The sequence below is a fragment of the Rhipicephalus sanguineus genome, chromosome 8 (genome assembly GCF_013339695.2).
Source record: "Rhipicephalus sanguineus isolate Rsan-2018 chromosome 8, BIME_Rsan_1.4, whole genome shotgun sequence".
NCBI lineage: Eukaryota > Metazoa > Arthropoda > Arachnida > Ixodida > Ixodidae > Rhipicephalus > Rhipicephalus sanguineus.
In genome coordinates this window covers 167,753,677-167,772,255 of record NC_051183.1, presented here as the reverse complement: position 1 = coordinate 167,772,255, position 18,579 = coordinate 167,753,677, and the positions used below count along the sequence as shown (strand labels likewise).

Sequence of the window (18,579 nt, the reverse complement as noted above, 5' to 3'; positions counted from 1 at the left end):
AAGAGTGAAATAATTAAGAAGCTAAGAATTGGGTGAAATACACTTGGCCGGTACTTCGAGTCGTGGCTTTCCAATATCTGTCAGGATGAAAGCTTGCAAACGCTATATCTTACCACTACTCACCTATATAAGATGGGGTTGAGATTAAATTAAACATGAAAGGGCGGGAGCATAACGGAATAAACTTTGAAATAAATGCTAGGAATGATATAGTTGCTGAAACCAAGAAAAATATATGAATAACAGCGAATTATGTGTAAAAAAAGTAAACAGATCGTCACTTTGGACGAATGTGTGGATTCGAAGCAATAGCAAGTGTTGTAGTGGTGGCAAAAAGGACATGGGGAGCTGAAATTATTAAATCTAGGGCGTTGAGGATGGTGCAGCTACTAGGTAACGGTTAATAGAAGGAAAGTTGGAGATGCCTTGTTTAAGAGCGGATATGTTTAGGCTGATGATAGAAGCAAAGCACAGACTAAGGTAGTCGGACATCTGTCTCTATATAACTGATTTCTTCTTTCATGCAAAGGTGCCCTGAGAAGATAAATGTCTCAAATTACTCTACTCTCTCAATGCTGTATTGTGCTGCGGCCACTCATTTTATACTAACAGCCTGAGTACTGTAATTTAAACCTCCATAGCCTAAACGTCTCATCGTAGGTAGTGTTATAAGGTCTCTCCACGAAGAGCACAAATATTGTATTGTGTTACGCTCTTTTGTTTCTTTTTTACAGATTTTTGAAGACTTAAAAAAGTACAAGATGGATCAAACTGTTAGAAAGAGATTAGAATAAAGTTATTTCTTTTGCCTGGAATGGACATATGCGAAATGCAGATTCCAGGTTTCTGGAGAGCTTTAGTAAATAGCAGTATTGCCCATTTCCACAGCACTGTCTTCCTGCACAGCATATTTACACTTCACATTTTTACAGCAGTGTCCCAATCCAAGCATGCAATTCTTAGGCTCTGTCTGAGTGCCATAGGTACCTGCATAGTAAAAAAACAGCAGCGCTGCAACTGTGTAAATCAGGTCGAATGAATTTCACACCATGCAATAGCCTGGGCATTGAAGATCGAGAATGTATTTTGTGTACATTACAAACCACCTAAGTTGGAAAATCCGAAGGCCTTCCTTTCCAGCAGTATGGGTAGACAGTTACCTACACGTAAAAAGGCTGTTAGTTTTCAATTTGCACTGCAAAAGCTAGAAAACCAGCAAAATGTCGTTGTGCTCATTTCAGAGGCCATGTCATATATTACGCCTAAAAGGTTAGAAAGTCAGAAAATGTTGGTATGCATGTTTCAGAGTGCACTCCATGTTTTACAGTCGGCCACAACACGAGAAAACGTTGCTGCTGAGATTTTACACACCACCGTGTAACGATGAATTTACACACCAGCATGTTGTGCACGCCACCGTGTAAAGATGAATAACAATGAATTGTTATTCCGCGCTAAGCAGATCTTGCGAACACATGATGGTCCACAGATTTGATTATCAGGAGTCGCGTCTGCAATCAGCTGGTTTTCCTTGCTCAGTCATAACTATTATTTCGGAGAGCTTGCTCAAGAAATTGAAAGGCATGCGAAAAAGGGCGGAACCTAATCAGCATAACAAAAGGCCGGAAATTATACCCTATATTCATAAGGTCGCCCACAACCTGAAGAAGGTTGTGGGCAGACACGATGTTCCCGTGGTGTTTTCCGCACCTAACACGCTCTCGCGGCTATGCGCCCGTGTGTCTGAGAAAAACAATAGGGCCGCCTGTGACATACAGCATGTAAAACCGTATTGCCCATGCGTAGCTGCTGTGGTTTACGAAATACCTCTCAGCTGTGGTAGGACATACATCGGCCAGACTGGTCAATGTCTAAACATCCGATTAATGGAACATGAAGCCTCCCTTAACAATGTATCTAGATTACACTTGGTTTCGCACTGCAAGTCCTGCGCATGCGCGCCCCCGTTTTTCGAAACCAGCGTGCTTGGGAAAAGCCGAAACCAGGTGGCCAGAGAAATGTTGGACGCTTTTTACATAAATAAGAAGGGTGCCCAATGTGTTAGTGTGCCATCTTAGTGTGCCATCATGGCAATGAATTGCACTTTTTAGACAAGTCTTGATAACTCAAGGTAGGTTGTCATTCTGTTACGGTGATTGTCAATGTGACTCGCGCATGCGCGTGAAGCTACCTGGAATACAATGTTCTTTCCAATAAATCAGTTGTTAGTTTGGCACCAGTCCTGTCATTTCTTGTCCTCGTTCCTTTATGCCTCCAAATTTTTGTCAGACCAATATTTCACAGTGCTCCTAACTTCTCAGCGCCCACTGAATTTTGCTTTATGCGCGAATACGCTCCTAATCTTCGAACTGCCCACACTGAGTACCGCCTGCAGATGGTTGAATCGTTTCTGCTGCACACCAAGATTGCTCGCACATCCGCCTGACTTCATATTATAGGAGAGCTTCCGTGGCGAAGTGAAAATTAGTGCAGTCCAGTACAGACCAGTCGGATTTGCGGTAGGATGCTTTAAAGACGCCAAGAGAACAACAAATACCTTCATTTTTGGCCTCCATTGCTTCAGGATGCCTGTGAGATTAATTTACTGCGAGACAGTCTTAATAACGGTGCTGCACTTAAGAAAAGCGAGTGGCAATTCATGATTCAATCGTGTCTACGACTACACTCGTTTTAGCAACATTTACACATATGAGGGTAACCTATGAAATGAATTAAACTGGCCTATACTCGGGGATTGTTCCACATTAGTTTAGTTTTAGGCATATTAATTTTCAGACCTACTCTTCTACTTTCCGTATCCAGTTCAGTAATCATGAGCTGTAATTCGTCTCCCGCGTTACTAATCAATGCAATGTCATCAGCGAATCGCAGGGGACTGAGATACTCTCCATTAACTCTTATCCCTAATTCTTCCCAATCTAAGGCCCTGAAAACCTGGGAGAGGTATTTGCCCTGCAGTGGGCGTAGACAGGCTGATGATGATGATGATGATGATACTCGGGGATAACTTTCTGTGGCAGTGAAGGGAAAGCTACAGGGCCGCAATGCACGTATCCTATCGCTAATGAATGTAGTTCCACAATTGCGTCCGTATTTTCTTCGTGAGATATATAATATACTCCTTCATTTTCTACATGTAGCTTTTTGGGACGGAACACAGAGCACACAAGCGAGATATTTGTATTTGTTTTACTTTATACGTTGTTACTTTGCGTTTTTGCGTGCTTTAAAAAGTCGCGCCTTTTACCCGTACCTTAGAGGCTAAGCAGCGTTTGCGTCGAAATGCAACGCTAGCCATCACTTTCCACGGCGTTACGAGACGCGCGCCAAACTGGACTACTTCGCGTAGCAGTACATGTGCAAACGCTCCGCCCCCGTAGCTTTCCCTTCATTGCCACAGAAAGTTGTCCCCGAGTATAGTTCATATGCACAACAGACTGATCGGCGGATGCGCCAAGCCACCGCGCTGAAGGATGTCGTTCTAAAAAAACAGGGCGTGCAAACACGGACACGAGAAAGAAGTCAGGACACCACAAACGCCGACTAACAACTGAGTAGATGCACAACGGCGGAAAAGAAAGAAGGCTCGAAAACTTACCTCTGCATGCTCATGCAATAGGCGAGCCTATCAATCCGGCACGCGTGGGGGCCTACGCGAAAGATAACTGTTAAGGCATTCGATTTCATCTTCGTGCAAGTTAATCGATGGTTGGCTCACGCATGCGCTACCACTATTCTCGATATGCCATGCTTCAATCATCAGGCGCGTTTCTTCATTTATATGCCGGTACAACACTGTGCATTCATCGAATTTTGGCGTGCACTTACAATCTCGACAATGTAAAGATAGATTAGAAGGTGAGCCTCCTGTTAGCGACCTCTTATGTTCCAACAATATCTGGTTAATGCATCGGCCCGTCTGTCCTACGTAGAAGCGCCCGCAGCTGAAAGGGACCTTATACAGTATACTCGTACGAATTTGTGCCGGTGTGCAGTGGAAGAATGAGCGAGTAAAAGACAAGAAGCGGACCGATATTTGTTTCGTAAAACACACCAACAAGTTCACTGATTGCCGTACGAGTGTGGTGTATAAGGTCCCTTTCAGCTGCGGGCGCTTCTACGTAGGACAGACGGGCCGATGCATTAACCAGAGATTGTTGGAACATAAGAGGTCGCTAACAGGAGGCTCACCTTCTAATCTATCTTTACATTGGCGAGATTGTAAGTGGACGGCAAAGTTCGATGAATGTGCAGTGTTGTACCGGCACCGAAATGAAGAAACGCGCCTGATGATTGAAGCATGCCATACCGAGAATAGTGGTAGCGCATGCGTGAGCCAACCGTCGACTAACTTGCATAAAGATGAAATCAAATGCCTTAACAGTTGTCTTCCACGTAGACCCCCACGCGTGCCGGATTGATAGGTTCGCCTGTTGCATGGGCATGCGCAGATAAGTGTTCGTGCCTTCTTTATTTTCCGCCGTTGTTCGTCTCTTCGGTTGTTAGTCGGCGTTTGTGGTGTCCTGACTTCTTTCTCGTGTCCGTGTTTGCAAGATCTGCCTTTTTAGAATGAATACTTATCAACTAGCTCAGCTCTCTATTATTCGAACGATGTCGACCATGTACTTACGGAATATTGTACGAAGCCCAATAGCCTTGGCTCTCGACCACAGAGGTGACGTCAGCGGACACGGAGTATCCTCTGCTGAAAATAGGAAGCACATGGACCTTTTAGGTTTTGACAACTGACTTGCGCTCCGTGTCCGAGTTTGATATATCGTTCGGAGACACGAGGCACAATATGACTTTTGCTGCACCAATAAGGGACGCTCTTATGCACAGAGGCAAGATAAAGTTTCAAGAAGGACTTCAACACAAAAAATCGAGAAATGAGTGACTATTCTTTAAGAGCTTGCGTTTACCGGTTTCATTATTACACTTGCTTCAGGCACCACCCGGACGAAAACAAGGTCATTTCTGTTGCATAGTAGCGAGAAGCAGTAAAGAGGTTGTGGTATCACTGGGTAGAGAGGGTGCGTTTGTGGCATTTATGCTATTAATAAAAAGAAACAGACAATGTTACCATACACTGCGGTTTTGTTTAGACCATTCCGATCAAGGGGCATCGTTTTGTTTATAACATAAAGTTAACTGCGTAGTATGAAAAGGCTACATTTCAGCGAAAGTTTCCATCGCATGTTATGTCTTTTCGCTGGTAGCGTATTCCCTACAACCAACTACTGCGTAAATGGATATACGTTTTCTTTGTGTGTTTTGTGAAACGTAGTGCTGTCTTGCGCGCTATACAAGGTGTTTCGAGAAATGTGTCCGAAAATTCAGAAAAAAAAATTAGATGAAGTGCAATATTTTTTTGGTTGCTTTCATATTTGTGGCCAAATGGCAGAATTGGTGCCCTTTTCGCGAAGAGCCCACGGTCATTTGGGACTGCCAAAAAAGCGCAGGCTTGTAATTTTAACAGAGTGATGAAGTGTGAACAATTTCGCCAGCAAAACGAAAATCGAAACGCGGAAGAGCTCAAGTGCCATAGTCTAGAATGAGTTAGTAAACTATAGCGGCTTCAAGCAAAGGTTCGATCTGCAAGCAATGCCAGTAGAGAAGGCCTCGAAAAGTGACTCTTCGAAAGCTGCACTCTTGCCGAGCTTCGCGGGAGGCAAAGCGCTGGTCATCTTCAGGAATTTCCGGTGCAGCCCCGAGGAAAGCAAGGAAAGTTACGACACAGAAGTCCGATGCCTACTTCTCTGAGGTGAGCAACAGAATTCATGATATATATGTATTCCTTACAAGGAGCCAGGTGGAGAAGGAACCGCTTGAGAAGCATGTGCGGGACTTAAAGAAGCAGGCGACATAGCGAATCATTGCATTAGAGATTAATTTGTGTTTCGTACGAACAACCGAAAGCTTAGTGAAAAATGCTCGCTTAAAAATGCCTGACGCTACTAAAAGCTCACGAAATGTGCAAGGCTGTAAAATCGGTGGCACTAAGGCGCCATGTTTGCATGAAATAAGAGGGAGGACTGCATTTACGCTCTTTCAAGTTGCACAGTGTGGATGAGCAACAACAGCAACGCGATAAAAATCAGTCGCGATACTCAATATTATTGCTGCAGGAAATGGAACCTCAAACGCAGGCCTAAGCAGGGTCCAGGTAAGATATGTCATTCCTGCCGCAAGTACAAACACTTTGCGAGTTGTTGCCAGAGGTCGACCTCTTTTAGTACAGGCGCTAAACTCGATGGTAATAACCGTGAAATTTACGAAATCAGCTCCGAAAGCGGGCGGACGAAAGACTGAGCAGGTCAAGCACGTTGGCATATTACGGGTAATGCGAAGATCTGGCTGCTCATCGGCGTACCTGCCATACGCGGTCCGCGTCCCACAAGAACGTTTGACGAGAAGCGCGTGCACGGGCCGGTATAAAAGGAGCGTGTCAGGAGCTCGCTGGGCCAAAGCCGCCTATAAATTTCTAGGTGGCTTTGGCAGGGCCTTCTCTTCTCTTGTGTGCTCCTCTGATCTATAGGCGCGTCGCTTGCTTGTTTGCAAAAACTCTTGTAAATATGTAAACGAAACGCATATCTTCCTTCGAAACAAGCTTCTCAAGACTCCTCTTCGCCCGAGTCTGGTTGCCAGCTGCTACCGCTCCTCGGTCACATCAACGTATGAGCGGCTGTGAAGTTACGTTCAAGGTGGACACATGTTCACCGGCAAGACTGCTACTGTTTTCACCATACACTGTAAAAAATATGTGTAAAAGTACAGATATCTTTACAGAAAATGTCTGTGGTCACACAGAAAATTTATGTTATTTGCCCTTAACAGAAATATGTACCTGAAAACAACAGACAATTTCTGTCTTTAAGGTCGGCGCTTTACAGACGATCGATCACGTGCCTCTTAGTACTTGAAAAACAACTATAAAAATAGACTGCACCAAGTAATAAATTGCTTATATTTTAGGAAGTAAGCCAACGGTAGCAATTAATTTTGTTTCAAGTAATATGCGTATTTGTACATTTTTGCGGTCCTTGCTTTCAGCGCGCTTCAATGCACAGATTCAAATTTCATGCTGCGTAGGCTTAGTTTCTTCTTTATGGACTGGACCAACTGATGCTCCTCGTTGTTTGCTCGTCGACGCTCTGCTGCCATTGAACCACTGCGCTTTGTTACAGTTCGTCCATCAGGTGATTGAGAGTTCCCTTGCTACTTTATGTGATTACTGAACTCTATTATGTGTTACTGAAGTGCTATTTCGCGATTATGTTGTTGCTATAACGCTCGATGACAACGGCTCGTGTAGCCATACACAGTTAGCAACGTTTTTTGAACCAATGGTTGTAGAAACGTTGGTTGCTAGTGTACGTCGTATTTAACTTTGCTGCTGCGCTTAGCCGTGCGGCAGGAGGTGTAAGCAGAGCAGTACTGCCATTTGAAATGTGCCAAACGGCTGCCGCCGTCTGCGCAGTGTGCTTCGTTGTTACCGCGCAGAGCGTACTATCGTGCACGCCCAGTTCAGGCGTTGAGTGCGCGAGATTGCGTCACACTGCAATGTGCTCGTCCGTTGCCTTATCTGTAAGGAGCTATAGTCAGTGACAGCCTAAGAATAAATATAAGCTCCGCCCAAGCGGCCGCATTGCTCATATTTGGCATGCCTCCGCGCTACAAACGAAGTAGTTCCTAAACAACGGCAATAATTTCACGTATATAAACCTTATTTTGCAATACTGCACTAATACTGAAATAAAGAAAGCAAAGCTGGATAAAATAAATTGTGAAGGCACGGAGTTCAGCGTCAGCATAACAATATATGTGTTGTTTAAATCACACCCCCGCCGTCATCTCGGAGTCTCTACGAAGAAGTAATGTACATCTCAAAGGTGCTGTTTCTGAGCAGTACCTATTATGGTATTACAACAAAGAATGATAGATTCAACATAAAGCTTAAAATAAAGGAATAGTTATTGTACGGTTTCATAGAACAAAACAGGGACATTAATCACATTTAATAAGGTCGTTTGTAATTTATTTGCGAAACTATCGCCGCGAGTTTTCTTCACTGTCTGCTGTAACTATGGCAACTGTGACTCAAAGCGAAGTATGGCGAAGTGGTCTGAGATTGCCTTTGTGAATTTCGACTCTTGTGCTGCCGTAAATACCGCATTTGTGTCTCTAGTTGCCGTGCTTGTCATCGTGTTTGAGGAAAACGCGAAGGCTTCATTAGACGTCTTGTTTCAACGAAATAAAAGCGTGTAGAACACATGGCGTTTAACTCTGGGGGCCATTGCATGCGTTGCCGTTGACGCCAAGGAGGTGCACGCGGCTAAATTGGCATTGACTAAAAGCTTTACGTGGAATTGTTTCTCGCTTCGACAACTTGCACTGGCACTGCCATTACCCCTTAAGCCCTTGAACGTTCAAGTTTTTAGTTAATTTATTACTTATTTATTACATAACTGCGTCACCCCAGTGGGATTTACAGCAGGGGGGCCCACTTTCGCTAGAAGAGGGGCCCCTACCTTCTATATATGAGTGTGTCTGTGCGAAGGCATATATATTTATACGTTGATTGTGAAGAGGCTGTCATCGGTTGTCGTAAGACAAACAGGAAAAGGATACACGCTTCTAAAAAGACAGTTTATTTGTCAACGTTTCGATCGGAGACCGATCTTTATCAAGGGAATATTTACGAGGCTTCGATGCGCTTTTATAGCATCGTCGTCCGTGCACGTAGAGCGACAAAAAATATAAATAAGAAAAAATGTAGAAATGAAAAAATCAGGAGTCAAAAGATGACAAATATACACTCGGACATAGAAAAAGCACGTGCATCCTCGAAGAAAAAAAAGGAAAACATATAGATGTCTATATAGATAATATCGGTGGACACAATCAGTAAGTGCATTCCTTTCGTACATTGTCAAGCCCCAGCTCTCCGGCTCCCCCTCCTCATTTGTTCGTGAAGCATAGTGAGGGGGTGAGGCTTCAGAAGAAGGGATAAGCGCTTAAAAAAAGGGTCTATGCACTATAAGCTTCACGAGTTTAATATAAACAAATTAGCACTGCGTAATACATGCCCACAATACACGCGAAATGCTAAAAAACGCACGTTAGACAAAAACAAGGATTCCAAATATGATATCATGAAATATGATGCAACGCCATTAAAAACAAATGCTTTTTTTTTCACTGAATAATAGTTTTAGCGGCGTCATTTCAGTTACGATCACGATCCATGGAATCGACGTGTCACAGCGAGCGCATCATTTCACGGTTCGTAAACGACGACTACCTCGCACGGCGTTTCTCATTGCAAGGCGTTCGTGCATCGAGCGCGATACTTACGCGACGGGTACTTCAAGCTAGCGTATCATTCTGGGCTGGTGGAAGTGAATTCCGTTAAGACGACGCAACTGCGCCAATAAGCACACGTCACATAATCACACACGCACCAGATGACCACAATTATCTTCTTATAATGTACACACCACTGCATATTCTCCACACCTTGTTTGTTTACTTTCGCAATTTGTTGCGCTAACGGACTATGCTGGTCGCTTTCTTTCTCTCACGCTTCGTCCGCACATACGTCGTTTACATTGGCGCGCAGCACGGCGCATATCACAATAGATCGCCAAGATTCCCACGTTGCGAGCTCCAAGTAACACACCTAAACGCGCGCACATGTGGCAACGCTAATGCCATGGCGTTTGCGGGCGCTAAATCGTACACAGACGCGTACATTCCGACTTCACTTTCACCTCACTGCACAAGAATGAACGCGACGACAATCGCCGATGTGGTGATCCTCAGGCAATACGCTTGGTGTATCCGAGCGATGGAGGGAACACACGCCGTGTTGCAACTTGACGCTGCCGAAACGAAGGAACGCGCTAAAGCGTTGTAAAACACTCCGAGCTGCTGCCGCTTCGGTGCACTTCAAACGCGGCACAGTCACAAGCTTCTACTGCAGCGAATGACGACCGGCGAGGATGATGCTGTGTACGTGCGGATAACAGTAGGAAAGAGCTTCTTCTGGAATAAACAAACACAGCAGGAAATTCGAATTGACGGATCTCGTTCTTAGTGCAGCGGTACCTCGCCTCTCGTCGCGAACGGCGCCATGTTGCATTTTTCATTGGTTCATCTTAACCGTTACGTCATGGTAAAGAGCGGCCGTAGTTGGACGCGCATAATACAAATGGACAGCGGTACAGTTTTTATTCTTAGCTTGTCACCGACTATTGGCCTCGAGGAGTTACGGAGTCGCCCTCTATCGGACGCGCCTCGATTGCGTGCTAGGCAGGATACCGCCGGCGCGCTCCCCATAGGTTTTGCTGTCGGCGCTCTACAAAAACACCTCGCGGAAGCCCTCCAGGGCATTTCTGTAAGTACTTTCGAAATGAACTGTGTTCTTTAATGTCAGAATAATCATTTTCGACGAACTGAAAGCACAAGATAGTCTACAGTCGCTGTCTCTTTGCAGAAAACCGAGCACCCGCTTCACGCTGTCACCGCGTTGCAGACCCCTGAACCGGCTTCTTGCGTGAAAGGTAGTCACTCGCTGAGTGCAAACTATGTGAAATATCTCGTTAGAGTAGACTGCCTGTATAACCAAACGGAACATAACAGAAAGAAGCCCTAAGCCAGCGATCGCACGGGTTCGCGACGACTGACGGTGCCTCTGCATGTATGAGCGTCTGCATGTATGTTCGTACTGATGGTTTCGCTTTTGCTACGAGCGCATTTTGGCACCGCGCTGTGAACTTTAGGCCGCAAAATATGAGAATTTGTGAGTAAACAAACAACTACTGTTGCGCGGACGCTATCAGAGCAGTTCAAAAACAATTTCCTTACAACTGCGGCTTCGGTGCGCATGGCAATTTTGTGATCTGCCGTCCCGACGATTCAGTGTTTTTTTTCTTTTTTGGTATAAATTCGGGTACGTTTCAATGTCATTTGACAAGTTGTCTCGCAGTGCGTAGTGATCGGTCTTCTCAGCGGGCAAATGCCGCTGCTTATGTTTCTTTATTCCGCGCATTCGTTTCGTTTGGTGCTCACACAAAACGTGAGCAAATGCGACGCCTTTTTTTAATGCTCCTTAATTATCGTTCCGTTTCCATTCCAGTGAACTTGCCGCTCTCTGTCATCAACAAATTCATAGACCAAAGCTTCACCACTTCGAGATTGCTGGTGGAAGAAGAACCAGTCTACGAGACCGAGCATGTAGTAGCATGCGACGCCTAGGAAAAGAAAGAAAATACAGTAACGTTTGCGGACTTGTTCTGCAAACGTCGGCTGTGAACTAGGACCTACATGAACTTGAAATAGCGGTGAATAAAATAGAAGTTATTGCAGCAACCAACAGCCGCAAAACAGGATAGTAATTATTTGGCATGTACCCCAGCAATTTTGGCAGCAGTGTCGTGTCTAACGCCAACAGGGTGGCATCTTTCCCACGTAAATAAATGAGGTTCCAAGAAAATACATGGGGTTGGCCGGTGGGCCGATCACGGAGGCAATGCAAAATTTATGTAGCTTATGAAGCAATGCATGCCTCATCAAATATGAAGGTTGCCCGTCGGCGTCCCGCGTCGGCGGCGTCAACACTAGTGATGCAAAAAATAATCGTCACGTGATGGTGTCACCATATGACGTCACATATCGCCAAAATATGTAGCGTCATTACGACGTCACATAATGTGATGTCACATGATGACGTATTCACACGTCATGGTCGCTTTGCATTGCCTCCGTGATCGGTCACGGAGGCCGTGCAAAACCGCGTTAGGCGCAGAACGCTTTCGGAGGGGGGCGCGGGAGAATCAGTACATCGACTGACAAGAAGAAGATGGCTTTCGCCTTCTAGTCATCTTTAACGAATGCATAAGGGACCCTGTGCGTTTTTTAATACAACGTATCTAAACAATGACTTGCGCATCTGCAGCCGATTTTGTGGACGCTGAGCACGGGGCCGACGATTAAGAGGTCGCGTGGGAGGGTTCTGAGATGGCATCGCACGTGGTAAAAGGTAGCGCTTTTACCATCCTGTGGCAGATAAGCATTATTTGCCGGCGGGAAGCGCGCGCGAGCCATCGTCTCAGTGCGCGCTGTCTGCTACTCACCGAACATCGCAGGCCCGAAGCAGTAACAAAAGTCTTCGTCGCGGAAGTGCTTGTTGCACACAAGACTCGTAGCGGATGGCTACTTGCCGGTTCTTAGCTTTGCAACCCATGCTTCACGCTGTTTCTTGTCCCGCGGTTACCAGTGCAGGCTGATACTGGGCTCCTTTCGTAAGCGCGGCACTGCGGCACCGAGCGGTAGAGCCCCATGTTCGTCGCCTTCGGAGGCAGCCACTCTAATACAATGGTTTCAATTGAGTAGAAAATGAGAGAAAACTTCTGAATTTGAACAGACAGCAGCGCATGTGGGACTTGAAACTTGTTTTCAAAGCACGCGGCACTGCGCCACAAGCAGCCGACATGCAGCCGACGCGGCCGCTGAGACCACGTGATCCTGCCAAGCACGTCACGCCGACGGTGGCGCCGGCGTTTCCAGTGGTGGGCCTCGAGGCCAATAGTTTAGGCCACGGTTTAAGAAAAATAATTTACCCCCGTATTCACTAACGCTCCTCGACTTGACCCTTCACTCGAAACGCTCCTTGAGGGCCGTTTTCCGATTCACAAATCGCCCTTCACTCGAAACGCACCTCGACTTGAGGAGTGTTTCACTTGAGATTGTCAAGGTAGCGCGGGAGCTACCTTGAATCGTTCCTTGAGTGAAGTTTCGGCGTCAGCGCGTGGCCTCCGACATAGCGGGCCGCGCGCTCGTCATTTCGGAGGCCACGGTCAGCGTGGCATCCATGCGGTGCGTCGCTCACTTGTTCTGCATTTACCGATGGATCAAGCTGCCGCCCTGCCGCTGCCTTTTTGCTTTCGACAGTGAAGGTGCGCATTTACTATGGCGCTGTCTTCGAGTGGTTCGGCAACGGCTCAGGTATACTGTGGCTGCTGTGGCTCCGAGAGAGGCGGGCATGATGTCAAGAGGACCGCGCTCTTGTGCCGTGATGTGTTGCATTCCGTGCATGAGCCAATGAATTACCTGCTTTCGGATAGTCATCGTGCGAGTGTTCCAAGTCTTATACTATGGTCGCCAGTGCTTTCATGTGTATTTCGTTGAAGACCTTACGCCGCATCAGTTCAAGCCCGGTGCGAAAGACTGCGCGATAGCGAAAGGAAAGTGAAAGAGCGAACTTTTCTCCAATTAATGGGTGAATTATTCCTGCTAGCTTCATGGGTGCGTACCTGACTATTCATGCGCCGGCATTCGCCGCACACCTGAGCGGCTTTCGCTCATGTAAATCTTCACTACCCTAACCGAAATACGAAGAAGCATACCTCTGCAAGGAGATCTTCTGTATCAACGTGAAGGTGCGTTCTTCTATTTTGTTTTTCACATTTTCCCTGTGTTTGATCAGATCCATATTTGGGATGGTTTATGGAAAGCAAAAGACAATCTAATGGGGTACAACGAGAGTGCAGTTGCTAGTATTGAAAGTTATAACTACGTAATTCGTAGCTTCGTTATACAGTATTTATGTAGCCCACAATATCTATGGACGTCCAAGCCCAGCTATATGAAATTAACCAGGTGGTGGTGCAGTATGAAACCCAACCCACATGTATGCAAAAATGCGTGAAACGTATCAAAACACAAAAGATACAGCACAGAAATGAATGAATGTTTTATTTTCGAGCTTAATAACACTGCTTCTAATTAAGCAATGACGGCAAATTTTAAGAAAACAATAGCACACGCAGTGTAATTGTAGATGCTTGAGCCATTATATAATGAAGCTAATGGGCGTTGGATAGCCATACGTCTGTTCAGATGCACAAGTGCCTGTCCCAAACATGTATCAAAACAGTGAAAGCTCATTAAGTCAACAAAAGACATGCCTGTTCTTCAAGGCGAGAAGTGCTGAAGAATGTGCGTAGAACAAGAAGTAAAGAAAAATGCAGCTTTGATGTACCACTATGTTCATTATTTATAACCCCTTTCTTTTGTGCAGGAACCTGGCTGCTGAGACTAGAAGATACACCAACACTCTTTACAAATGTGCAGTATTTGCAGCATTTGCATGACTGTATACAACGGAAGAAAAGCTGCAGTTAATAGCTGCACTGCATGGATTAGTCACACTAGTGTGGCTACCACCTGTATCTTCTTTATGATGTCCTACAAGCTCGAATTTCATGACAGTATGTAGGCTGCATATGCTTTATTGACGGACACCTTGCAGCTTTACACACTTGTATTTTGTCACCTACGTTATTCTTCATCAAGCACATATAATAAAAATTCATTTACCCTTTGCAATTGATTTAGAGTTATCTCTGTGCTTTCGTGTTCGGACAGGATCGCAAAAACCTCATCTGCTCTGATTATATAGAAAAAGCAGTTCTACAACAATCAAACACGTTCTATAGAATGCAGCACTGTTCCTCTTCCATGGAAGGGAGGTGGCGCGGTTTCAACAGGTAGGCAAGCTGATTTTGCTTGATAGCGTATATTTACAAATATTTACAGGGTTCTTGTGACCAGAAGTAGCTGCGATGACTGCAAGGCCCTTGAGAATCTTTCACCATTTCGGTGCTGTCGTCTTCGTTGAATCAGCAGAGTAGTTTACTCTGCTTCTTTGACACACATCCGCCCAGGTTGAGTGCGTCCACACGGTCGTCGTTAAGGCAGAACAGCAGTAAAAGGCAGAAACGGCTTCAGTCTCGTGATGTGCAGAATAACAAAAGATGCTCTGGAATGCCAAAGCGTCCCTATACAGCACAGACGCCGATGCCCTCCTCAGCAGGTATTCCCAGGGGTCACAAACTGCAAATGAATGCCAAAACATCAGTACACAGGGCACTCGTGCACTAATTATAGGCTGCCTGCGCTTCCAAAATAAAAAGACAGGACAAACATTTTAAAATATGGCCGTTGCGTCCATTAGAATTAGTCACGTTAGGTACATCGACAAATGCACCACGAATAGAAAAACGTTTATGGAAGTAATGAACTGCTAACTTATGCATCATCCGAATATTAAAACTTTGCATAAAGTATACCTGATGTCAAGAAACGCTGTTAAGAAGAAATCAAACACACATCAGTCCAAGTTAACCGACAACATATGCTGCCAATTAAAAAAAAACGACTTTAAAACACTGCTTCCGTCGATAGCGGAGAAAACACAAGCGAATGCTTTCCCCAACCTGCGTTACAGTCTAATTTGAACGCTCTACCACATGCATAGCATACGTACTCCTTAACGCGACACTGTGATAACTATGAATAGCAGCTGCGAGCAGTCTCTACCGCATTTGTAAAATAAACGAAGCGGAACCACTACCAGTGTCGCGTTAAATGTTTCAGGAAATGAAATGAGAAAATAACAATTGCACAGGCTCCTGTAATTATGAACTATGCTAGCACTCCGCATCGAGAGCAAATTTACCTACGATAAGTAATTCCTGCACACAGTGCGGTGGCGAATTCACCAAGCACATCAGTTTAATGTGATCGTATGTAAAAATGACTCACCCGCATTATCCGTTCTGCAGCTGCATCAATGAACAGAAGGCTCTCAGCAGCAGGAAGCTAAACAAAACGACAAATCGTCCGTGCGATGGGCCCTGCTTTTCGCTATCACTCAAGTAGTTCGTCAGTCGCCATGGCAAAAGCTGGGTCACGAACAATACACAAGTAGACACTGCCGTAATCATATACAGCGATTAACAGACGCATGCGGCATAAAAGAAGTTAAGCGCGTGGAAACGATCAGCAGCAGACACATCGGAATCAGCTGTTCTTTCAGCAGCCGGGATGCGACTGTTGCCAGATTTCAAGCGGGGATTTCGCTTACTCTATCGGCTCAAGCTTACGGAAGCTACACTACAGATTTAAAGGCGTGTATTTTGCCGTAACGTCGACTGATAAAGAAGATTAACTAAGAAAAGCACATAAATATTGAGCAGAAACAGCTATTTCCTAATCACATTAGGAATATTCTCGTTATCAGACTCCACTCGAGTCAAGGGAGCGTTGGCAAAGTGTCCCTTGGCGAAGGAAAGGCCGAGGAGCGTTCTTGAAACCCGGCGGCTCCTTGAGTGGAGGAAGGCGCTTCGCCTTGACTTGGTCAAGTCGAGGCGAAGGCTCGAGTGAAGGTGCGTTTAAGAATACGGGGGTTAGGTGTGGACACTCCGCCCGACGGCGCGTCCACATAATGTTCGCCTCTTTCCTCCTCTCGGCCCCCATGTCGCAGCGCCTCCCACGCAACCGCGGCCGGCGCATGTACTATAGAAGACGAGCTGCGTGCGTAGCGTCCGTAACGTCGTTGCGCACGTGAGAAGTCAGCGAGCAGAAAGACTGCTCACGCGCTCTAAGCAAGACGCCGCGCTTTTACGTACGCAACGCTGTTAGGGACGCTATGTGCGTCGGGTGCGCCGTTTACACCGTGGCCGTATGAAAACTCGCCGTTCAGTTGCTCTATCCTCCTCCGCGTGCACGGTTAAAAAAAATGCAATGAGGTGAAAAAAAAATGAAGAAAAACGCGCGTTCGCCTCGTCGCAACAGGTTTCTTAAGCCCCCATGTCGCAGCGCCCCCCACGAAACTGCGGCCGGCGCATGTGTTAAAGGCGAACATTATCTGGACGCGCTCACCTTCGCGGCGGGCGGAGAGTGTCCACACCTAAATTATTTTTCTTACACCGTGGTTTAGGCGCACCGAAGCAGGTGCTCCGCTAATGTTGCCATCAAAGAATGTGTTCCTGTCATGTGGCGTTGGCGGAATGAGTCCCATTTATGCGGATCGCGTGCGTCCTTAAATTGCTATGATGCGTGATTTTTTTTTCTGCTTTGCCAGCCTCGTTATAAACGGCCCTTTATAGTCCAGCGCAGCGTTCGCGTCAACCAGCGTCAGCAGAAGTTGGCAACGCCACGTTCGTTGGTTCGTCACGTTACGTTGACGCAAAAACCGAGCCAACCGAGCACTACGTCGACTTTACGCATGCGCAGTTGAGCACGCCCGGCGTCCCTTCGTCACGAAGACCGAGGAAACGCAGACACCGTGAAGTCGGGGTCTTTGGGTACAGTGTTCTTTGGGTAACGTCGCCGGCGCGGAATGCAGCACGTCGCATCTCGCGCCGGCTTACCGGCTGCAGCAGGGGCGCGGGACGCCGACGGACGCGCCGGTCGCGCCGGCCTTTGTGCTGTATACGTTTGAATAGCGTAGCCTCGCTGTGCCGAGGGTCGTTGACTGGCCGACTCACACGCCTCTGCGCGCTCATTGGTTCGCGCCTGGGTTCGGGAGAGTTGGACATGACTCATCTGTTCATAGCGGCTCGGTAAAGATGTTGAGCCAGTTCGGCGTCGTCGGCAGACACGCCGGTGAAATCAATGTCGTTTGAGACGGCGTCAGGCCTCAGGTTCTTTGTTCGAAGCCCGCTGGATCTTCTTGTACACTGTCGTCCTTTATGAAAGGAACACGCGACCGCGTGGCCTGCGCTCTGCGGCTGCTGGCTACAGCACCATCAACCGACAGCTAAAGAAAGCACGCCCGCTTTTCGCGGCATCGCCCTTTGCGATACCGGAACGGGAACATAATCTTGCAGCGCTTGCCAACCGGCCATGACTCGTTATTTTGTTTGCCAATAGATGACAGCAAAAACGGAAGTGCTTTCCTTAGCTGTCGGCTGATGACGCCGTAGGCATCCGCCGCAGAGCGCAGGCCACGCGCTCGCGTGTTCCCTTTCATAAAGGATGACAGTGTACAGGGGCGTAGCCAGAAATTTTTTTCGGGGGGGGGGGGGTCAACCATACTTTATGTACGTTCGTGCGTGCGTTTGTATGTGTGCGTGTATATATACGCAAACAAAACAGAAAAATTTCGGGGGGGTGGAGTTTGAACCTCCCCAACCCCCCCTTGGCTACGCCCTGACAGTGTACGCGTTTCTCCGGCGTTGGGGAAGGGTGGGTGCTTTGAAGAAGTGGCGGCCTTTGATGACTGCGCGCTCCGTCGAAGGTATCGGTGCCGTGATTTGACGCTGGATTTAGAATGTGGTGTAAGCGCTTACTTGTTGTAAGCGCTTACTTGTTCTAAACACGCTGGCGGTTCTTGCAGGCGTTTCGCTGGCGTGGGGGGAGGGTGGGTGCTTTGAAGTGGGGCCTTTAATGAATGCGCGCTCCGTCGAAGCTATTGGCACCGTGATTTGACGCTGGATTTTGAATGTGGTGTAAGCGCTTACTTGTTTGAAACACGCTGGCTGTTCTTGCACGCGTTTCGCTGGCGTGGGGTGAGGGTGGTTGCTTCGAAGTGGCGGCCTTTAATGAGTGCGCGCTCCCTCGAAGCTATCGGCGCCGTGATTTGACGCTGGATTTTGAATGTGGTGTAAGCGCTTACTTGTTTGAAACACGCTGGCTGTTCTTGCACGCGTTTTGCTGGCGTGGGGGGAGGGTGGGTGCTTTGAAGTGGCAGCCTTTGATGAATGCGCG

General features: G+C 46.8%; 1 protein-coding gene across 2 annotated transcripts in view; it reads right to left on the bottom strand.

Moving 5' to 3' along the window:
* LOC119402466 (putative phospholipase B-like 2) overlaps positions 1-18,579 on the bottom strand; it is a 333,446-nt gene that overhangs the window by 148,678 nt on the left and 166,189 nt on the right. For both annotated transcript variants that reach the window (XM_049418655.1, XM_049418654.1), the window contains exon 8: positions 4,652-4,723. In XM_049418655.1, the coding sequence (XP_049274612.1) occupies positions 4,652-4,723 (72 nt within the window). The remainder of the gene's footprint in view (positions 1-4,651; positions 4,724-18,579) is intronic.